General features: G+C 39.7%; 2 protein-coding genes across 15 annotated transcripts in view; both read right to left on the reverse strand.

Annotated features, from left to right (window-relative positions):
* Window positions 1-4,504, reverse strand: part of LOC129053009 (uncharacterized) — a 160,525-nt gene extending 156,021 nt beyond the window's left edge. Inside the window, exon 1 of the transcript XR_010138999.1 lies at window positions 4,425-4,504. The gene's annotated coding sequence lies outside the window, so the exon portion shown is untranslated. The remainder of the gene's footprint in view (window positions 1-4,424) is intronic.
* Window positions 4,505-8,138: 3,634 nt separating this feature from the next.
* MORF4L2 (mortality factor 4 like 2) lies at window positions 8,139-20,760 on the reverse strand. 14 transcript variants are annotated; one of them, XM_054544095.2, is made up of 5 exons: window positions 20,604-20,697; window positions 17,782-17,871; window positions 17,295-17,343; window positions 11,143-11,244; window positions 8,139-9,688 (listed from the first exon to the last, which is right to left on the reverse strand). In XM_054544095.2, exon 5 carries the CDS (start codon window positions 9,662-9,664, stop codon window positions 8,798-8,800), a length of 867 nt encoding a protein of 288 aa, XP_054400070.1. In that variant the 5' UTR covers window positions 9,665-9,688; window positions 11,143-11,244; window positions 17,295-17,343; window positions 17,782-17,871; window positions 20,604-20,697; the 3' UTR covers window positions 8,139-8,797. The 14 variants fall into 14 exon arrangements, with proteins under 14 accessions (XP_054400070.1, XP_054400069.1, XP_054400068.1 ...); XM_054544094.2 differs by having other exon boundaries at window positions 11,143-11,264; XM_054544093.2 differs by having other exon boundaries at window positions 11,143-11,295.
* Between the last annotated feature and the right edge of the window lie 13 nt (window positions 20,761-20,773).

Consider the following 20,773-nt stretch of genomic DNA (forward strand, 5'->3'; position numbering starts at 1 on the left):
GGCACTCTCATTCTAAAGTTCTGGAGCTCTAAGTACATATGCTTTATTGATTTTTAACCTATAAGCTAAAATTAAGTTTCAGGAAAACACATGAAACAGTTAAATAGCTTGATTATTGTTGCCCCCTACTTTCAACTTCACTGGATGTGTAACTCCCAAAATGAAAATGGTATAATGATATTGTTCCTTTTCCTGTAGGATCCATCAGACAGCTCATTCTGGAATACAGAAATGGCACTGAAGATCATACCTGTGTTTTCCCCTTCTTGTTATTACATTTGCAAATGTTCTTTATAAAGTAAAGAATGTCAAAGGCATAACTTTCAAGGAAGGGAGGAAGCAGAGTAGGAAGGGAACTAATATTTGTTTGAGTGTCCACTATGGGCCAGATGAAGTGTTTCATGTTTTAAGTTGGTTCTCTCTTTAATTCTCATAATTCTGTAGGTAGGCAGAATTGTTTTCTACCAAGGTAGGCAGCCGTATCTTCCCTAAATGAAGAAGTAAATGGAACTCAGAGGTTGAGTATATATTCCAAGGCCCTAAATCTAGTAAGTTTGAGAGCTTGGATTCAAACCCAGGTTTGTCACACTCCAAAACCCACACTCTCCCCCACTCTACCTTAAAAAAAAAAAAAAATTCTAACGTTATACTGTGACCTTCCAGGACTCAGGGACTGGTTGGTTTAAATTTCCATGACAAGATGTTAAATTAAAAGTTTCCTCTTAGGCATTAAGATATAACAGATATGAAATCAAAGCCAGGTTTCCAAAGGAAATAACCAAGTGGCTCTAAAACCCACAAGGAGGATTAAAAGAGTCAAGAGAGGAGATATGAAAAAGGAAATTTTGTGAGGAAGATTTCTTTGGGATGAGCTTCCAAGTTGGAAGAGTTGAGGTGCTTTCCTTTTCACTCCATGGATTCAACTGGACCCCCTAAAGCTTGACATGTGTCTCCTGGAGTTGGAAGGCACAGTGGAATGTGATCTACCTCCAGATTGAAAAATCTTACTGGATAGAGAATGTGGCTGTGGTGATGGTGGGAGTGGTAACTGTATTGTGATCTGTCTGCATTTCCAGTTTGTTGGGGTCAAAAGATAGATAGGTGTTTCCCATGTACAAGAAGTGGGCCATGACGGACAGCAAGCTGCTCTCAAAGAGAGCTGTTTGGGGGTGCTACAGATTCCAGCTGAAAACCCCTATGGAATGGACAGCTGAAAAACTCAGAGCTGAAGGAGAAACAGCAATAGCATGTTTCCTTTTTTTTATTTGAGACGGAATCTCGCACTCTCACCCAGGCTAGAGTGTAGTGGCGTGATCTTGGCAACCTCCGCCTCCCAGGTTCATGCCATTCTCCTGCCTCAGCCTCCCGAGTAGCTGGGACTACAGGTGCCCGCCACCACGCCCGGTTAATTTTTTTTTTTTTTTTTTTTGTATTTTTAGTAGAGATGGGGTTTCACTGTGTTAGCCAGGATGGTCTCGATCTCCTGACCTTGTGATCCGCCCACCTCAGCCTCCCAAAGTGCTGGGATTACAGGCATGTGCCACCGCGCCCGGCTGCATGTTTCATTTTTGATACAGAGGTAGCAGTAAGGGAGCCTCTGATGAGATTCCCCTTTAAACAGCTAGATCCGTAGAGAGTAAAGCCAACTTACTATATAACCAGACAAGAATTTTCTGCTCCTTTCCCCCTTACCCTTTCCCTTCACTCTAACCCCGGACAGGCCTGAAGTCAAAATTAGCAAGCTGGGGAAGGAAGATGGGCAAAGAGAAGAAACTCAGTGCATCCCTTTGCTCAAATATGGGAGGTCACCTAAAGTTGGTGCTAGGTGAGCAGAGAAGGTTTAACTCTAAATCAAGTTCAGTGGCCCTTTATTATTTGGAACTTGGTGTTCTAATCACTGAATTCAGGCTCAATTTGTGATTTAAAGTGACTGTAAGGTGGCAGGAAAGCCATGGGGCCTGAGAAAAATGTGATTTTAAAAGTACAATATTAGAGACAAAAGTAAAGTTGCATTTTGATTGTATCTCACCAGTAGTTCTTGTTCAATATACTGACTACATTTGCTTGGTGCGTTGTTTGTGATGTGCCATATTCCTGTGGATGAATACTACTACTGTTTTTGCATTAATTTTGCTACACCAGCTTTGTTTTGCTTAGTATTTGCCTGGTATATTTTTTCCATCCTTTTATTTTGAACTTTTCTGGATAATTCTAAGCGTGCCTCTGAGAAAAGGCATGAAACTAGATTCTGTGTCTTATAAAAAAAAAAAATCTGAGGTTTTCTTTTAATATGTGAGTTTAATCCACATATGTTTATTATTACTGATCTACTGTAGATGATATATTTCTACCTTTTTACTTTGTGTTTTCTATTTACCATGTATTTTTATTTGCATGTTCCCCTCCCCTCCTTTCCTGCCTTGTTAGACCAATGGAGTTTTCTTTGGAGTTTTGGAATTTACACACTGTCATGGCTTTAATGTGTCCCCCAAAGCTCATGTGTTGGAAACTTAATCCCCAATGCAAGAATGTTGAGAGGTGGGACCTTTAAGAGGTGATTAGGTCATGGGGCTCTTCCCTCATGAATGGATTCACGCTGTTACTGTGGGAGTAGGTTTGTTATCTCAAGAGTGGGTTCCTGATAAAAGGATGACTTCTGCTGCCTTCTTCCCCACCCCCTACTCTTTTGACTTTCTGTTTTCCACCATGGGATGAAGGCCCTCACCAGATGATAGCACCTTGATATTGGACCTCCCAGCCTCCAGAAACATAAGAAATAAATCTCTATTTATGAATTATCCAGTCTGTGGTATTCTGTTATAGTAGCACAAAATGGCTTAAGACACATGTTCCATTTTTAATCTTGTAGTGCTTATCCTAAGATTCTTTTCTTTTCTTTTCTTTTTTTGATGGAGTCTTGCTGTGTTGCCCAGGGTGGAGTGCAGTGGTGTGATCTCAGCTCACTGCAACCTCCACCTCCTGGGTTCCAGCAATTCTCCTGCCTCAGCCTCCCTAGTAGCTGGAATTACAAGCACATGCCACCATACCGGGCTAGTTTTTGTATTTTTAGTAGAGATAGGGTTTTGCCATGTTGGCCAGGCTGGTCTCGAATTCCTGACCTCAGGTGATCCACCCTCCTTGGCCTCCCAAAGTGCTGGGGTTACAGGCGTGAGCCATCGCGCCTGGCCTCTTTTTTTTTTCTTTTTTTTTAAGTTGTGGTTTTGCTATGTTGCCGTGGCTGTACTCAAACTGGTGGGCTCAAGAGAGCCTCCTGCCTCAGCCTCCCAAGCAGCTGGGATCACAGGTGCACACCACCACATCTGGCAGATTTTTCTAAATTATTTATCTAACTTTATATTTTTTAAACAAAATTTAGAGCATCTCCAACTTCTATCCTCTTCCTTATACACATTTTTTACATTTTGGAGATATATATATATATATATATACATACACACACACACACACAACTTATATACAAAAATATATATACAACTTATATACATATATATATACAACTTCTGATTATTGGCATTTGTATAAGCAAGCTATTAATCATTATTATTAGAATTCATAGTTAATAATACACTTTTAAATATATTATCTCATTTGATTCTAGAAAAAGTTCAGCTAAGTATTACCTCCATAATGAATTAGGAAGAAAAAAAGGAAGAAAGAAAGAAGAGACAAGATGGAAAGAGAAGAGAGCTCCTCAATTCTTAATGGTATCTTCTGGGGACCTCAGGCTGAGAACTACAGATCTTGGGAATATATTCGTTACCCTTTCCTTTTGGAAAGGGAGGAAGGAAAGAGAATTGTAATTTTTGAACATTTATTCTGTATCAAAAACTTGCTGTAAGCAAGACAAACCTTACATTCACTAACTACTTTCCTTTTCAGGTGTTTTATGAGTGTCATGCAATTTATTTCACAACATGCTTCCGTACCAGTCCACATACAGTCTCCTGAATGAAAACAGGCTTATTTATGTTGATGATGAAGACATTGATAACAATAATAAATAACAGTTATAATAGCTATTTGTTATGGACCCACCTTGTTAGCTAGGCACTGAATGTCATGGGGGTAAATATACTCTTTAAATTGCCCTTCAGTTTTAGAAGGGAAGCCATCTAGATGTCTGGATAGATAAAGCGACATCATCTCTATAGTGTTAAAATAGAGAAACTTGCAAAATCAACAGAGTCCATGTGTGAATTTGGGTCCACTTATTATAACTGCCCCCTTTTTTAAATCAATAGGATGGCCCAGTTTTGGATCTAATAAAGTACTTTATGACTTTCCTGAATATTCCTAAGATTTTTTTTAATGAAACAATTAACAAGAAGAAATCATCCAAAATAAAAGAAACTACCTATATGTTTAACTGGGACATATTAAATTATCAGTTTTTGAAATATTACCAGCTACGTAGGAGGCTGAAGTGGATCACTTGAAGTCAGGAGTTTGAGATCAGCCTGGGCAACATAGTGAGACCCCCATCTACAAAACAACAACAGAAAAATTAGCCAGCCTTGGTGGCATACATCTTTAGCTCCAGCTACTTGAGAGGCTGAGGCAGGAGGATCCCTTGATCCCAGGAGTTCGACGTTGCAGGGAGCTATAGTGGCACCACTGCACTCTAGCCTGGGTGACAGAGTGAGACCCCACTGTCTCTAAAAAAAGAAAGAGAAATATATATTAACATGCATATTGTGTTCTTATATTTTTCTCTCCTCTCATTTCCAGCAGAGATCCAAGAGAGGGAGATTTGTGGCAGATCTGGAAGTAGAAGCTGCTTGAAGCCGGTGATTTTTTTTTTCTTCTTTAGACAGGGTCTTACTCTGTCACTCAGGTTGGACTACAGTGGTACAATCATGGCTCACTGCAGGCTCAAACTCCTGGGCTCAAGGGATCCTCCCACCTCAGCCTCCCAAGTAGCTGGGACTACAGGCGCACATCAGCTATTTTTTTTTTTTTTTTTTTTAGAAATTGGGTCTTGCTATGTTGTTCAGGCTTGTCTTGAACTCCTAGCCTCAAGCAATCCTCCTGCGACTTCCCAAAGTGCTGGGATTACAGGCATGAGCTACTGTGCCCAGCCCATATATTCTGAAAAGGATTATATTCATTGATGAAATCAAGCCAGATGTCCCTGGTTGGGAATGGAGGGCATTTTAGGGCAGCAAGAGAATAGAGGTCAGGGTCTATACTTCCTTTCAGTGGCAGAGACGTGAGCATTTCTCCGTATCAGGACCCAAAGAAGACTCTGTGATGGGCGGGGGGAAGCTGGTTGCCTGGTCTTGGCAAACATTCCACTACCCAGAGGGTTGGATAGAAGCAGCAGGGACAAGGGATCTGAAGATACCATGCCAGTTCAGTAAATGAGCACCTCATACCTAACCAGTGTGGACAGACAGCTGAAGACAGCAGGGATCTCCTCAGGCTTTGGTGCTAGATAAGACCATAGAAGGCCTGTACAACTAATGGAGATGAGGAATCCCCATAATAAGTGATGTGGATTTCCCACTAGCATGCTAGGGTTTGGATATCAGAGTCATATTTATGTTCATTTAAAGGCGCTTTGAAAATGTGACATTTCTTATATGCTCAAGGGTGTGAACTAAGATCCATATCTGTTTGGTAGGCCTCCTATTCAAAATTTCATTAACAAATCCTTATTTTCTTTTGGAATGTTTTCATGAGTATCATGGGCTGTTTTACAACTGTCTTCTTAATGGGATAGGAGTCAAGAATTCAATTAGTTGGCTAGGCCCTAGCTTCCACAGAGGACATGAGGATGAGAGGCCCCAAGCCTGCCCATCTGGTCACCCATCATTCACTAATGCAAAATTTGAATCATTTCAGCCATCTGACACCAGGGATTTGCCTACTTAAATGAAGTATTCACTAAGACGCAAAGTCTAAGTAGTCTTCATTGAATACACATTTAATGAGCAACTTCTATGTGCTAAGTACCAGTGTTAGAGAGATCTGATAATTAGGTTCAGTAATCAATGGGCTGCATATAATTATCAAACCTCCTTTCTTCTTTACATTGATCCTTTCTCCTGCCACTCTCCCAGTACAGAATTTGCGGAAGAATAATTGACACCTGATGGGTCTAGTCATCACATGATGGTGTGATGGTCACAATGCAGCCAGCCTACAACGTAGCCTGGTTTCTACTACTCTGACAATATATTGACTAGACACCTAAAAGCATGTTCAATAACTTACTAGCACCTATTGCAAGGAGGATGACAACAGTGGTAGAAAATACTTCATTATTTTAAGTATTTATGTCTAAGGAAAATGAACCTGTTTATTTGCAATTTGCAGTTCTTTTCAAAATTAGCCTATGTGCATCCATGGCCTATCTCGTCTCTTTTTAAATTTTAAAGATATTAACAATTTGTGTTTATGTGTTGTGACTATTCTATTCTTCTGTGTTGCATGCCTAATAATTCCCATGTTGTTTTATAATAAAGTTATTTAAAGTATTTATGTATTAAAATCTATCCACCTTTTCCTGTAGGCATCCTGTCAATAATCTAATATTTAGAAAGGTCGTCTGAGCCAAGTTGATAAAATATCCTTCATTTTAAGCAAACAATCTATGGTTTCACTTATCAAATGTAAATCTTTAATTCATTTGGAATGTACTTTGGAATAAAGTGTAATGCAAAAGATCTAACATTCCCCTCAAATATTTTGACTATCCCATTCTTTCACTACTAATTCAAATATTACCTCTAACATAACTAACAAGTTAAACACACATACACAGACACAGATATTTCCATTCTGTTACCCTGATCTGTTTTGGTGCCCCAAATACACTTTTAGAGTACCATTTTATAACAAATTTTTCTATGTGGCAACTTCTCTTTAGTTTTCTTTCTCAGAACTTTTCCATTTTCATGTTTTATTTTCATTAAGTCATCTAAAAATAAACTAGTTTTATTAGCCTTGAACTTCTTGTATATCAATTTGGGGAGAAAAAAACCATACATATGATCTGATCCCAATTTGTTTAAAAAAAAGTTGTATGATCTTTATTACAAATATTTACATATACACATAATTCCAAGAATATATGGTAAAGCATTAACTATTTCAGGTGTGTGCTAGGTATCTCCCATTTGTCCTCCTCCCACTCACCACCCGCAACCACCCTCCTCCGCCCCCCTCCCCACCGTCTACTTTCCTTCCTGCTCTGTGTCCCCCACACTTACCAACACAGACTATACAAAAGATCTTCCTTGCCCTCTGGCTTCCAGTTTGGACAAAGGGAAATACCCAGCAGGCGATGTTCGGAAGAGAGCAAAGTCAAGCATTTATGCCCTCTCATTGCATTATCTCTTTTCAGGGTCGCTGTGAGCTGACTGCATCCTGAAGATTACAGCTACTGTCAGGTGGACCTTTCCACACAGCTGTATACCATTCCGGTAACCCCTCCCTTCCTTCCCTCTGCTCCGCCCGTCCCCTCCCCGCTTCGTCTCCTTTGCAGAGGGGTAGTAACACTGTTATGCCCTGAATTGTGCACCCACCCCTCCCCACACCCGCCAAATTCATGTTGAAGTCCTAATCCCCAATACCTCAGAATGTGACTGTAGTTGGAAATAGGGTCTTTACAGATAACTAAATTAAATGTCACTGGGGTGTGTCCTAATCCAATGAATAGTGTCCTTACAAGAGATTAGGATACAGATACAGAGAAAAAGGCCATGTGATGACAAGGAGGATGGCCGTGTAGAAGCCAAAGAGGCCTCAAAAAAAATCCTCTGGCAACACCTTGATCTGACTTCCAATATCCAGAACTGTGAGAAAATAAACTTATTGTGTAAGCCACTCAGTCTGAGGTACTTATGGCAGCCTGAGCCAGCTAATATACACCACAACCCTACCCCTCTGGTGGCAACTCAGGGAAAAAATTATTGAACTCTCCTCAAATCACCCATTTTTGAGTCCCATTTATTTGCTGGGACCTTGAATGATCCAGTAGAATTACATGATTCTTATTTGCATTTGTTCTTACTATGTTTTCTAAAATTTCTACAATAACCACAGAATACCAACCTTATTTCTACAATAACTAGAATACCAACCAGTAACATGAAAGGCACACTGCAAATTACTTGCTTTGAAATTTAGAAACAAATTTTATTTAAGATCTGAAATACAATTCCTAAAATATCAACTTTTCCAGAAAACCGTGGCTACACAATAATGCATTGCCTCTATCATGTTAGAACGTGCATTAGACTCAAATACAAAAACCATGAAACAAATCACCATCCTTCAACAATTTGAGCAAAGATAGAATGCCTAAGAACAACATAGATGGACTTGCAGAGGATGGGCTGTTTTACTTCAAGCACCATAAAAAAAAAAAGAGCACAAATGCATGGGTTTTCAGGTATATACATTAAGTTGAACCTTTGGCACTAGGAATCAGGGCGTTTTGTCACATAGCATTAACACATATTAGAAAATTGTGTAGTGTCAAAGGGATAGGAACCACCAGCATTCAAGCAATGTTGTCAACTAGGCAATAAAATGTTCTACTGAATGTTTCTTCTTTGTTCTAATTACTGCATACACTGGTAGCAACTTTGAAATGAGAAAAGGAGCTTACACTCCTTTTATTTTCTGTTTAAAACAGAACAGAAAACAAACTGAAACATAAGCCCTGTTACATTAACGATTTTAAAGAACATCAATTTTACAAGAAAAAGACTAAGAACAAAAAGTGTTTACAGATACAGGACAAAAATGGTGAGCTGTCTGTAGACGCTCACAGGGCTTTGCGGTGGTACTCAGCAGAAGCCACTTTGTAATCACTGGCAGTAAAGAGAGATGCAGAATTCTTTGCCAGATATTTTAGGAAATCATGCAAATAGCCCAACAATAATGCAAGGCTTTTCTCATCAAGGGGTGTATAGGCCAACATTGCTCCAATTCTTACAAATAATCTCAGTAGGTGTGGTGCTCCATAAACCTGGGACATTGGAGCATCAGGGTGAGCCAAGAGGATTTCAGCATACTGGGGCCTCTCAAATTTGTAGAGCAGCTGAGTGCCCAACATCACATTGAAATATTCTTTTATTCCTGCCACAACTTCATTAACCGCATATTCCTTATTATCAACATTTCCCTGCGATTTCTTGCAATTTGCATACTCCTCCAGAATTGCATCTACATTTTTCTTAGCAGGGAGTTGAAACAGCTGCTTCTGCCTGGTAACTAAGTCCCAGTCCTCAACGAGCCATGGTTTTAATTCTTCAGGAATCTTCACTTTAACCTCCATTCTATTCTTAAACGCCTCCTCACTTTCAACAGTGGGGTCTGCCCGGGCCCTTTTCTTCCGAGGGGGCTGAGGTGCTTCGCTGGTACTGCCACCATCTCCGTTTCCAGGAGTCTTCTGCTTGTTCTTTCTGGTCTTCCTCACGGATCCTGAAGGGGGGTTCTCTGCAGAGCGACCCCCCCATCTTCCTGGGAGAGCTGGTTCAAGATTTTTCTGCTGTGGACCAGCTGTCTTCTTTCCTGAGGAGGCCCCTCTCATTTTACTTCTCTGCATGTTGCTTCTAGTTGGTTTTTTGAAGTTCTCTTCTTCTGCAGATTGCTGTCCACGAGGTTGAGAACCCTGCTTTCTGGAACTCATTCAACCCTGTTTTTATTCCAACCACTGTAATATATAAAATATTTTACTTGGTTGTTTTCTATGGCAACCTTTAACTATGTTTCATAAAGGCCCATCAGAGAATAACACATTCTAACTCCCTTAAAATCTGGATTTCAAATCCTATTTCAGGACCCTTTGTAAGTGACTTTTTATTTTTTTACCTCCTTTCCCTCTCTCTGATCCTCACTACCAGCCACTACTCTCATCTCACCCAAATACTCATCACAACTACCCATAAATTACTCTGTTGATGCCACTCACAAGATAGGAAAGCAATTTTAAAGAAAGAAGGAATTAAATGAAAAACTATAAAAGGCACTGGAGTCGAAATTTAAGACTTTTGAACAGGAGAAATATATGGAATAGGGAAGGTTATATTTAATTGACTAAGGGCAAAATGAGTAACAGTAGAGGTTCTTGTATAAGTCCAGAAAGGCCTGAACTAGGATGATGACAGAGTCAAGAGAAACTAAAGAGTACAGAAATCATGAAGAATATAGTAACCAAAGGAGGGAGGAATCTGCAATTTCAAGCCTGGGTAATTAATGAACTTAATAAAAGCACTGAATTTAGGGTTTAGTTTAGAATCAGAAATAAAATGACAGAACATAGGTAATTCATCCATTCATTAATCTATTCAGTTTGTCATTATACATTACTGCATATCTGCTTTGGGACAAGTACTATGGTAGTTGCTAGAGATCCAAATATCTAAAGTGACAATTATAAAACAATAAGGTTAGTATAATGACAGTTATAGGCACAAAACAGTTTGGGAGCAGACACAAGAAATGGAACATGACACCACCGTCAGTGATTGTTTAAGAAGGTAAAAAAAAGATTGGCGAGGGAGGAGTCAGTGATGACTCCCAGGTATGGGTGATTAGGTCATTAGTATTATCACCAAATGATAATACTCCTCCATTTATAGGTGGAGAAAATGGATTGAAGGAAAAGTTGTGTTGGGCCTATTGTGTGTGAGGTGTACAGTTAAACATAAAATTGTAAAGCTCAGTTTTGTCCAGCTAACTGGGTACCCGCCCCGCAACCCCCCCCCCAAAAAAAAAAAAAAAAATTAAAGCTCGGGTGAGAAGTAAAAGCCAGAAATGGAGATCTGAGAGTAAACATCACATAGCTGGTAGTGGACATTACGAGGGCCAGTGAAATCAGGGAGAAGAGAGGAAGAACTTCAAGTATGGAATTCTGGAAAACCTAAGGACGAAAGGCATTTAAGGGATGCGCAGAGAGACCACAAATGAAACAAAAATGTTAAAGAGTAGCCATAACATAATTAGAAGAATGTTATTTTGGATGCCAAAGAAGATGAGCGTTCCAAGAAGAAAAAGGTATAATCTACAGTGTAAAGTGCAGCAGGGAGTGCTAGTAAGATAAGGATGCAAAAAATAGTCTTCCATTATTCTTATGGTGTGACAGAGGAAACAACTCCTTTGACTTACACAATCTTCCTTCTTTCCCTTCCAAGAACTCCTAGTGATTTCCCAGATGAAATCTTATAGATCTTCTGGGATGGTCTAGAAGGGTGAAGTGGGAGATACAACCTAGAAAGAAAGGCAGGTATCTGCAATGAAGATGAACTTTTGTGAAATCATCTAAGAAAAAGAAAAAAAATGAGTAATTTATAAACATGTGGTTTATATGTTTACATTTAAACACATATATGAATCATATACCACAATTGTAAATCGTGGTATCAGAGAAAATACTTGAGTTCTGCTGTCGGACAGATCTTTACTTCCATTAGGCTCCGTCATTTATGAGTTGTGAGACCTCAGGCAAGACATGTAAGCTCTCTCAGCCTCTTTTTCTCATCTGTGGAATGTGGCAAATTACCTATAGCCTTCACAGGCTCCTGTGAGAATTTCATAAAGGTGATGTGGCTGAACAGCTAGCACAGCACGTTGAGGGAATATTTGCACATGGATACAAAGATGTTCAATGCAGTGGTGTTTGCAATACTGAAGAACTGGAAAACACCTACCTATTCTTCAATAGGAAAATGATAACATAAATTATGTATGAATACTACAGAAAAACATTCAAATGAATTAAGCAGAGATCTGTGTACTGACATGATGTTCAATATATATTATTAGGTAAATAGGCAGGTGGCATAATACTATAGGATCCCAAATGCAATAGGATCTTAAAGAGACAGATAAGGCCGGGAGCAGTGGCTCACACCTGTGATCCCAGCACTTCGGGAGGCTAAGGCAGGCAGATCACGAGATCAGGAGTTTGAGACCAGCCTGGCCAACGTAGTGAAACCCTGTCTCTACTAAAAACACACACACAAAAAGTAGCAGGGCATGGTGGTGCACGCCTGTAGTCTCAGCTACTCAGGAGACTGAGGCAGGAGAATCGCTTGAACCCGAGAGGCAGAGGTTGCAGTGAGCTGAGATTGAGATCGCACCACTGCACTCTAGCCTGGGCGACAGAGACTCCATCTCCAAAAAAAAAAAAAAAAAAAAGATAGTACAGGTAGAGAAATAAGCATCAGTGTAAAATAGTTTTTAGGAAGAGTGTGCTGTCATTTGTGTGTGTGTTTTTAAACAGATGTCTATAAATGTGCATGGAAATATCTAGACAGATAAATACCAGCCTGTTAAAATCAGGGTAACCTCTGAGAAAGGGATGATGGTAGACTAGCCTTAAACCAGGTTTCTCTAGTAACTACAACTTTCACCCACAGAAAAAGCCCATCAGCCATTCTGTAGCCATTAACACTGTGTAGGCAGATGTCAGGGAGGCTCTGAGAAAATCAGAGACAAGAAATGTTTGTTAGTAGCACCTGTGGGCAAAAAAAAAAGAAAAGAAAAAAAAAGAAAAGGCCGGGCACGGTGGCTCACGCCTATAATCCCAGCATTTTGGGTGGTCGAGGTGGCCAGATCTCTTGAGGTCAGGAGTTCAAGACCAGCCTGGCCAACATGGTGAAACCCCGTCCCTACTAAAAATACAAAAATTTGCCAGGCATAGTGGTGCACACCTATAACCCCAGCTACTTGGGATGCTGAGGCAGGAGAATCGCTTGAACCTGGTAGGTGGAGGTTGCAGTGAGCCAGGAGATCGTGCCACTGCACTCCAGCCTGGGTGACGGTGAGACTCTGTCAAACAAACAAATAAATATGCATGCATGCATGCTTGAAGACTAGATCCCTGAACCAGGAAAGCCAGTTATTGGGAAGAAAGGCCTGGATGCTAGTGCTTTCACTAAGCAAACAATATCCTCTAACTGAAAGAGCACAAAGCTTTGAGCAGAAATTCAAGGGTAAAGTCAGTCTTCAGAAAGCATCAAAATTTGTAAATATGGAGACTGATCCCTGTGGGAATCAGAAACCTTCTGGCTGAGAGGGACACGGAGACACACCCTGTGAAGGATCAGACAGTGGTGATAGTGGCCAGTGTATCATGGCATTAAATTGTAAGCTATCATGCTTCCAGAATAATGTTTCTAAAAGAATTGCTTTGTGACCAGGACAGAGCAGATACAGTATCTGAAGACTTCAGAGAATTGTTAATACAGGTTGAGTATTCCTTATCCAAAATGCTTGCGATGAGAAGTGTTTCAGATATTGGAATATTTGGAATATTTGCATATGCGTGAGAATATCTTGGGGATGGGACCCCAGTCTAAACAGGAAATTCATTTATGTTTCATATACACCTTATACACATAATCTTGAAGGTAATTTTATACAGTATTTTAAACATTTCTTTGCACCTGTCACATGAGGTCAGATGTGGAATCATCTACTAGTGGCATGTTGGCACTCAGAAAGTTTCAGATTTTTGAGCATTTCAGGTTACTGAACCTGCATGAGTAAATCCAGAAAGCCCATCTTGGGGCTCATAGTGCAGAGGTTCCATAAAACAAAGGGATGATAGTGAAAATACCACCTAAAGAAAGCAACATGACCTAGTGCCAACCAGACTGTGTAAAACACATTAAGTAGACCCAAGCTGGACAAAAACCATGCTGGAAGTCACATTGGTCCCTGGTGGGTATAAATTGTGAATTGGGGTGGAGGGGCTGTAACTCAACACATGGAGAAAATGGGGGCACAAATTAGGGACAACAGTTACCAACTATTTTGCCACCTGTTCCCTACAGGTCAGCTCTAGGGTAAGCCAGAAATTCAGAAAACACATTTGTACTTATGTTTGTCTTAGTTTTCTATCTTTAATTTTATACCAGTTTAATCTCTGTATAAATAATACATTTAAACAGAGGTGAGCTCATAAGGGCTATCAAATCTTAGATTTTTCCTTTTAAAAAATTTACTAAGATAACCAATAATCTTCCCATGTTAAGGTTATTATATGCATCCATTTTGAGTCATATAATAGATATTCTGTCAAATGAGCATACCTTAATTTACTTAGCCACTGCTTCCCTGGAAATATCCAGTGCACACCTCCCACCAATCTATTCCTTAATAATCAACGAAAACATTTTGTGTAAACATTTTTTTGCTCTCGCTTCCTATTGCTCCTTTAAGACTCTCAGAAGCGGGCTTAGTGAGTCAAGAGATAGAACACTCTCAATACACTGCCAAATTACTCCCTCTGCACAAGTTCTGCCAATTTCTAATCCCACAAGCAGTGTGTAAAAATATTTACTATGCCTCATGCTCTGGCCAGTACTGGGGATCATTTAAAAAGTTTTTTTCCTTTCATTTTTTAAGTTTAAAAATTAAGAACAAATATTTTGATAGATTTCTTTTATATTTTAACTCCTTAATCCATCCAGTTTGCAAGTTATGAACTGACAATCTTCGTTCACCTCAAGTAATTAGATCTTGTGGTACCATTTATATTTCCTTTATGTAACTATAGATAACAAATTATATAAAGATATGAACATTCTTCCCTTATCACCTCCCCCTCTCCCACCCCAATCCTAGGAGTATCCTGAGTGAGCATGTATGCCTTCAAATCTTTTCATGTACACATTCACATAAAACATAACTTTAAAGACTCAATGTGTATATTATACACATAGGTATGTGAATATATAGCATGCATTTATTTAATTTGTTTTGACAAAGGTGAGATCCATACTGCTCTGCACCTTGCTTTGCTCACTTATCATGGGCATCTTTCCATGTCAGTACATACCTACCTCTTCTTTTTAATATTCATAACACATTCCATAATCTGTTATGTACCATAACCAGTCTCTGAACATTTAGGTTGTTCCCAATATTTCATTCTTAGAAAAATACTGCAATGCACATCAGTGTATACAATTATTAGAGCATCAGTTAAGTACCTCTGAAGGATATATTCCAAGAGGAACTATTTAGCGAAAGGATTTGCTTATTTATAACTTTAATGAGATAGAGCCAAATTCACCTCACAAAGAAATGTTTTAATTTGTACTCCTAACAAAAATATAAAAGTTCATTTTTTCATGACTTCAAGAACACTGGAAAAACAACTTTTTGAAAAAAAAAGAGAGGGGCTTTTCTTGAGCCAATCTAACATGTAGTAAGATAATTTCATTTGAATTTGTGTGATATCATCCTTTCATATATTCAATGGTCACATGTTATAAGAATATTTTTGTTCTCTCTTCTACCAGGTTGTTTGCTATTATTTTCTAATAATTAAATATTAGTTTTATTTTATGTTGGAAATTTTTTTCCAAACCATCACTTTGTCTAATGGTGTCTTACTATGACTGTTGTATGTATATGTGCATACATCTCTCAATATCACAGACAAATCTATCAGTTTTTTCCCTTGTGACCTCTGGCTTTTATGTCATGCTTAAGGAAAATGCTCCAAAAATACTGCAGAAGTGATTTCCTACTCATTACTGGTACTTTTATAGTTTTCCTCAAATGTATAACTAACTTTTTCTAATATTCATCACTGAAGAGTTTATCCTTTCCCCATTGGTATGAAATACCATTTTATAACATTCTAAATTCTCAGAGGTATATGGGTCTTTTAAGGTACTCTCTTCCGAATGATTTTTGATTATTTAACTTTTTTTTTTTCTTTTTTTGAGACGGAGTCTCGCTGTCACCTAGGCTGGAGTGCAGTGGCGTGATCTTGGCTCACTGCAACCTCCGCCTCCTGGGTTCAAGCAATTCTCTGCCTCAGCCTCCTGAGTAGCTGGGATTACAGGCGCCCACCTGTATTTTTAGTAGAGACAGGTTTCACCATCTTGGCCAGGCTGGTCTTGAACTCCTGACCTTGTGATCCACACGCCTTGGCCTCCCAAAGTGCTGGGATTACAGGCGTGAGCCACCGCACTCAGCAATTATTTAACTTTTAAAGGTATCACTGTCTCTAGGCCATCTGTTCTGTCACAGTGGTATATCTGATAGTTCTCACCAGTATTATTTAATTATCACAGTTTAAAGGCATAAGTGTTGCTCTTGAAAATAACACTTCTAAATGGATGGCTACACTAAGAATATTTGATGCAGTATTATTTTAAATAGCAAAACACCAGGACCAATAGAAAAGGTTATCAATAGTGACTTCACATATTACGTGATTAACATTTTATAATAAAATATATATATTTAAAACTCACACTGACTTTCTGATCTACTCTTATTCATGGATCTCACAAATGGCCAGCCCAGTTTTTCAGTTAATCATCATTGCATATTGTATACTTTGTAGACGTATCATTCAGACTGGGCTCATTCCCTCCTTCTAAGTTCTACCCATCCTCTGCGGCCCAGGTCAAGGTCCTCTTCCTCTGTGAGGCTTTTTTTCTCTATTTCAGGTCATCCTGACCCTTGCTTTCTCTGAGTCTCTGTTGACTCAACAGTCCACCCCCTACCTTTGGCTCCTAATCATTCTCTAAATTGTCTCATGTAAAGGTATTCTGTGCCTACCGATCTAATGCATCTCTTCCACGAGGGCAGTGCCCTCCTCCGAAACCTACTTTTCAGAAGGGAGAAAAAAAAGGAAATTACAGTGACTCCATATGTAGCTGTCAAAAGGCTGAAAAACCTTCAAACCCTACTTCATCTCTCCATACAAGCAATGGGCCATTTGGGAATCAGACTGCAAATGCTAACATCTTCTGTGTATGCATGTGTCAGAAAAGAGTGTGAGTAACATTTTGTTGGAATAAACCTTTAAATGCACATATACCATATCAGTTACATTCGTATCAATTTTCTCTTCTGGATCTTGAAACATTTCCATTACATGTAATAAATTTTTTTTTTTTTTAAGTCTGAGACAAAGGAGGAATCATATAAAAGCTGTTAGCAGACTGAATATTCAGTGAAAAGATTTGCTTATTTATAAATTTGGTTTGAACTGCTAGCTAAAATTATAGCTCCTGGAAATTCCCTCATAAATAAATATGATCAATATACTTAAAACCTTTCTAGATTGTTAAGACAAGCCAGAAGTCATAATTTCGGAATTCAGTTCTAGTGGTAACTGCTGCTTCTGGAAAATGAGAGAATCAACAGTATTAATTATTATTATTTTTTTTACACAATTCCAAAAAGAAATATATCCACTGCTTTTAGAAGTAGGTGTAAATGTGTAGATAAAACATGAGATTATCAGGACTGACAAAACCATAATTATTATTAAAGCAAATACTTACATGTGCCATGCACTGTCCTGGTACTTTACATGTAATCCTCTCAACAATCCTATGAAGTGGGAACTATTATTATCATCTCTGTTTCATATACGAGGAACTTAGGTATAAAGTGAGTAAATATCTTGCCCAAGATCACATAGTTAAGTGGCAGAGCCAGGATTTAAATTCAGGAAGTATTTGCTCTTAACCACTAAACTATGCTGCATATAGGATGCTCCAAGGAAAAATGTAATATATGGAACTGTGGAACTACTACAGGTGATTGACTAGTATCTTTTATCAAGGGATGTAAGATTACAAAGCCCTCTGTTGCTTATGCACTTTCTATACTGGAACTACCAATGGACTTAGCTCCATCCTTCCCTTCTCAGAATTTAGACTACTTTCCCAGATAGGAGCTTATTAATTTTCAAAATATTCCTGGACAGTTAGGAAGGTTATGTGGTATTATCCTGTTTGAGAACTGAGGCCAGAAGGAGGCACTTACCCAAGATTCTGTAATCAGGGAAGATTCTGCAATCAGGATCAGATCTCCTGATCCTCACTATACAGCAAACTTAGCTTTTCTGATGGTGACCTAGAAGGTCAAACAAAAGGACAAGAAAGAACATAAAATAAAAAGATATGAGATATGGCTTTCTTCTACATCAGCCAATGCAATTTCATCACACACAAAGGACACCAAAGCTGATAAATAATGTACAAGTGTTTCTTTTTCCTTTCTTGTGGCCATATTTTCAAATTTAATTTATTGTACATTTGTATAATTTCTGACAAATTTGTTTTTTTAACTTTTCCTTAAATATAATTTCAAATGGATGAAATAAAAGAAATAGTATTATAAACCTACACGAATCCATCATCCAGCTTTCAACAATTACCAACTGAAGGCCATCTTGTTTCATCTATAACCCCACCCACTGCTCCCCCCCACCCCCGACTTTTTCAAGCTCACCGGAATATCTGACTTCTGTATTTTATTATAGAAAAATTTAAACGTATACCAAGGAAAGCAGATTAATATACGGAACCCACTGCCTATCACTCAGCAAAAAACTATTATTAATTTAGGGCCAATTTTGTTTCATCTATACCCCTCCCCATTTCCCCCTACCGCTGAGATTATTTTGAAGCAAATCCTAGTCATTAATGTATTTAGAAGCCAATCCCAGACATTACAGTATTTAATCCGTAAATATTTTCGTATGTCTCTACAAAAAAGGACAATTTGAAAACATAATCACAATACTATTGTGACGCCTAAAAAAATTGAGATCAATTCCCTAAAAAACATCAAATATCGAATCCGTGTTCCAATTTTCCCGATGCGTCTTAAACATATTTTTACAGTTGGTGTGTTCGATTCAGGATCCAAACAAGGCCTACTCATCGCATGTGGTTCATCTCCAGCTCGCTCTCGTTCTCCATCTCTTTCTTTCTTGCACTTCCCCCCCCCCCCACCTTTTATTTAACTTTTCAATATGGGCAAATTACAATCTCTGCTATTTTGAGGCAATTCCCAAATAACAAATTATTTCATTGGTAAACACTGATATATCTATTTTATCTTTAATTTATTCTAGGAAAGAAGTTGATGGCAGAAAGGGCACTACAATTAGCGAATTTATATAATTTATAATTTTTCTCATTCTATTACGCGTATTATTTATCTCCATAACAATAGCTAATATCTTCAGGGGCCAGGCTTCATATTACGTGCCTTATACGCACTATTATACAGTACACGTCTCTGAGGTAGATACTATTATTATCACCATTTTACAAACATGGAAACCGAGACACAGAAAGAACAGGAGCCTTGCCCAAGCTGGGCGTTGGCGAGCAGGAATCTAAATCCAGCTCTGACCGATTGTGAAGGCACTAGGTAATCCCGTCTATACCCGACGAAAAGAGGAAATCATCGACCCTTTCTCCCCACCCCCACCCCGAAACCTGAAACGAGAATCCAGATCTTCCCAGCAGCCGACGTGTGATCACTGCCGTTCCTCCAACCGCCATAGTAAAGCCAGGTTTCTCTGGCAACTGATATCCATAGGCAGACACGTCACCCTGGAGGAGGGCGTATGCCCTTCAGCCAATCACAATCGTCTTGTCTAAGTTTTAGAATGTTCCATAACCAAATGATTGGACAACCACCCCCACGTCAGCAATGACACTTCGCCGCAGTAAAGGCGGGTGCTAGCAACCTGCTTCTTCACTGTTAAGGCCTACAGCAAACCAATCCTCTTCTTCCGTTAGTGCCAGTTCCGGCCAATGACGTTTGCCCTCTTAGGTTTTTTTTTTAGCCCGCCCTCCAAAAGCGTGACAGCCGTTGGGTCATAAGTCTATAGGGCAGAATGTTCACGTGGCCTATTTCACGACCCAGAGTTCCTCTGACCAGAGGGTTTTTTTTTTTTCCTTTTCCTTTTTTTTTTTCCTGCAGGGAGGCATTATGGGTTTGTGTCCCACCCCCCCCACTGGGAGAGGAAGTGTCTACGTGGCCTGCGGAAATAGGATAGGCGGAAATGAGCTAAGGTTCCCGCGAGTGGGGAAGCGCGAGGTCAAATCTGGGGCCACGCCCCCAGTCCTGTGGCGCAACTCCCCGAACACGGAAAAAAAAGGCGCAGTGGGCATTCTGCTGTGTTTGCGAGTGAGGGTCGTGAGTGCAACGGACGCAAGGCATTAAGGCCAGTGTGTTAGTGTGCGGGAAGGCTCATGTGGCCCTGGGGTTGCTGTGTGAGCGGCCCTCGTGGCGCGGGAGGTGATGTGTTTGCGCAGGCGTGCGCCCCTGGCGTTGGGACTGGTGAGAGCCACGGCGGGCGCGCGCGCGCGCGTGCGTGATGGTGGGGGCGGTGCAGGGAGGGGTTAGCTACTGCGCGCAGGTTGTTACCTATTTCTGTATTATATTTGAAAATGTTCTAATGAAAAGGAAAGGAAATAAGGCAAGGCGACAATAACAGATAAAGGGGCACTGTCAGAAATATTTTGGCTTTCCCTACTGATTTAATTAAATACTTTAAAAATACACTTCCTACGTTTTCCTCTGTGCCAAAATCCTGTCGTAAACCACAGCCCTCCAATGATTCAGAGCCAAACCCTTCCATCACCACATTAGCAACTCCAAAGGGAGGCTTCTTTCAAGTTCTCTAGTATCCTCCTCCCTCCCCTCCTCCACACCTCCCCCCTCCCTTCAAGGTTGCGTGCAGTTCTCTTGGCACAAATACAATTTTCCTATAAGAATATCTATCTACGACAGCCTTCCCCTCCGTTAGGGACTCCGGATTTCTGTGGCGACTGAGGCGCTCTTACCTTTGCGTCCTGATCTCCAAGCAAGCACACTGACCTTCTTCAGGCAAATACGCACTGTTAATTTTCCAGAAAGTTCTGTGGGTAAGGTTTATACCTCTCGAGTCTGCCACTAGATGCCGCCAAATCCCAGCAAAGGATTGGCTGTTTGGTCCCTGGGATTCTGGGATTTT

This window comes from Pongo abelii, chromosome X, assembly GCF_028885655.2.
Source record: "Pongo abelii isolate AG06213 chromosome X, NHGRI_mPonAbe1-v2.0_pri, whole genome shotgun sequence".
NCBI lineage: Eukaryota > Metazoa > Chordata > Mammalia > Primates > Hominidae > Pongo > Pongo abelii.

Coding starts and splice junctions, on each gene's coding strand:
- MORF4L2 (XM_054544099.2), bottom strand. CDS start 9,664: ATGAGTTCCAGAAAGCAGGGTTCTCAACCTCGTGGACAGCAATCTGCA.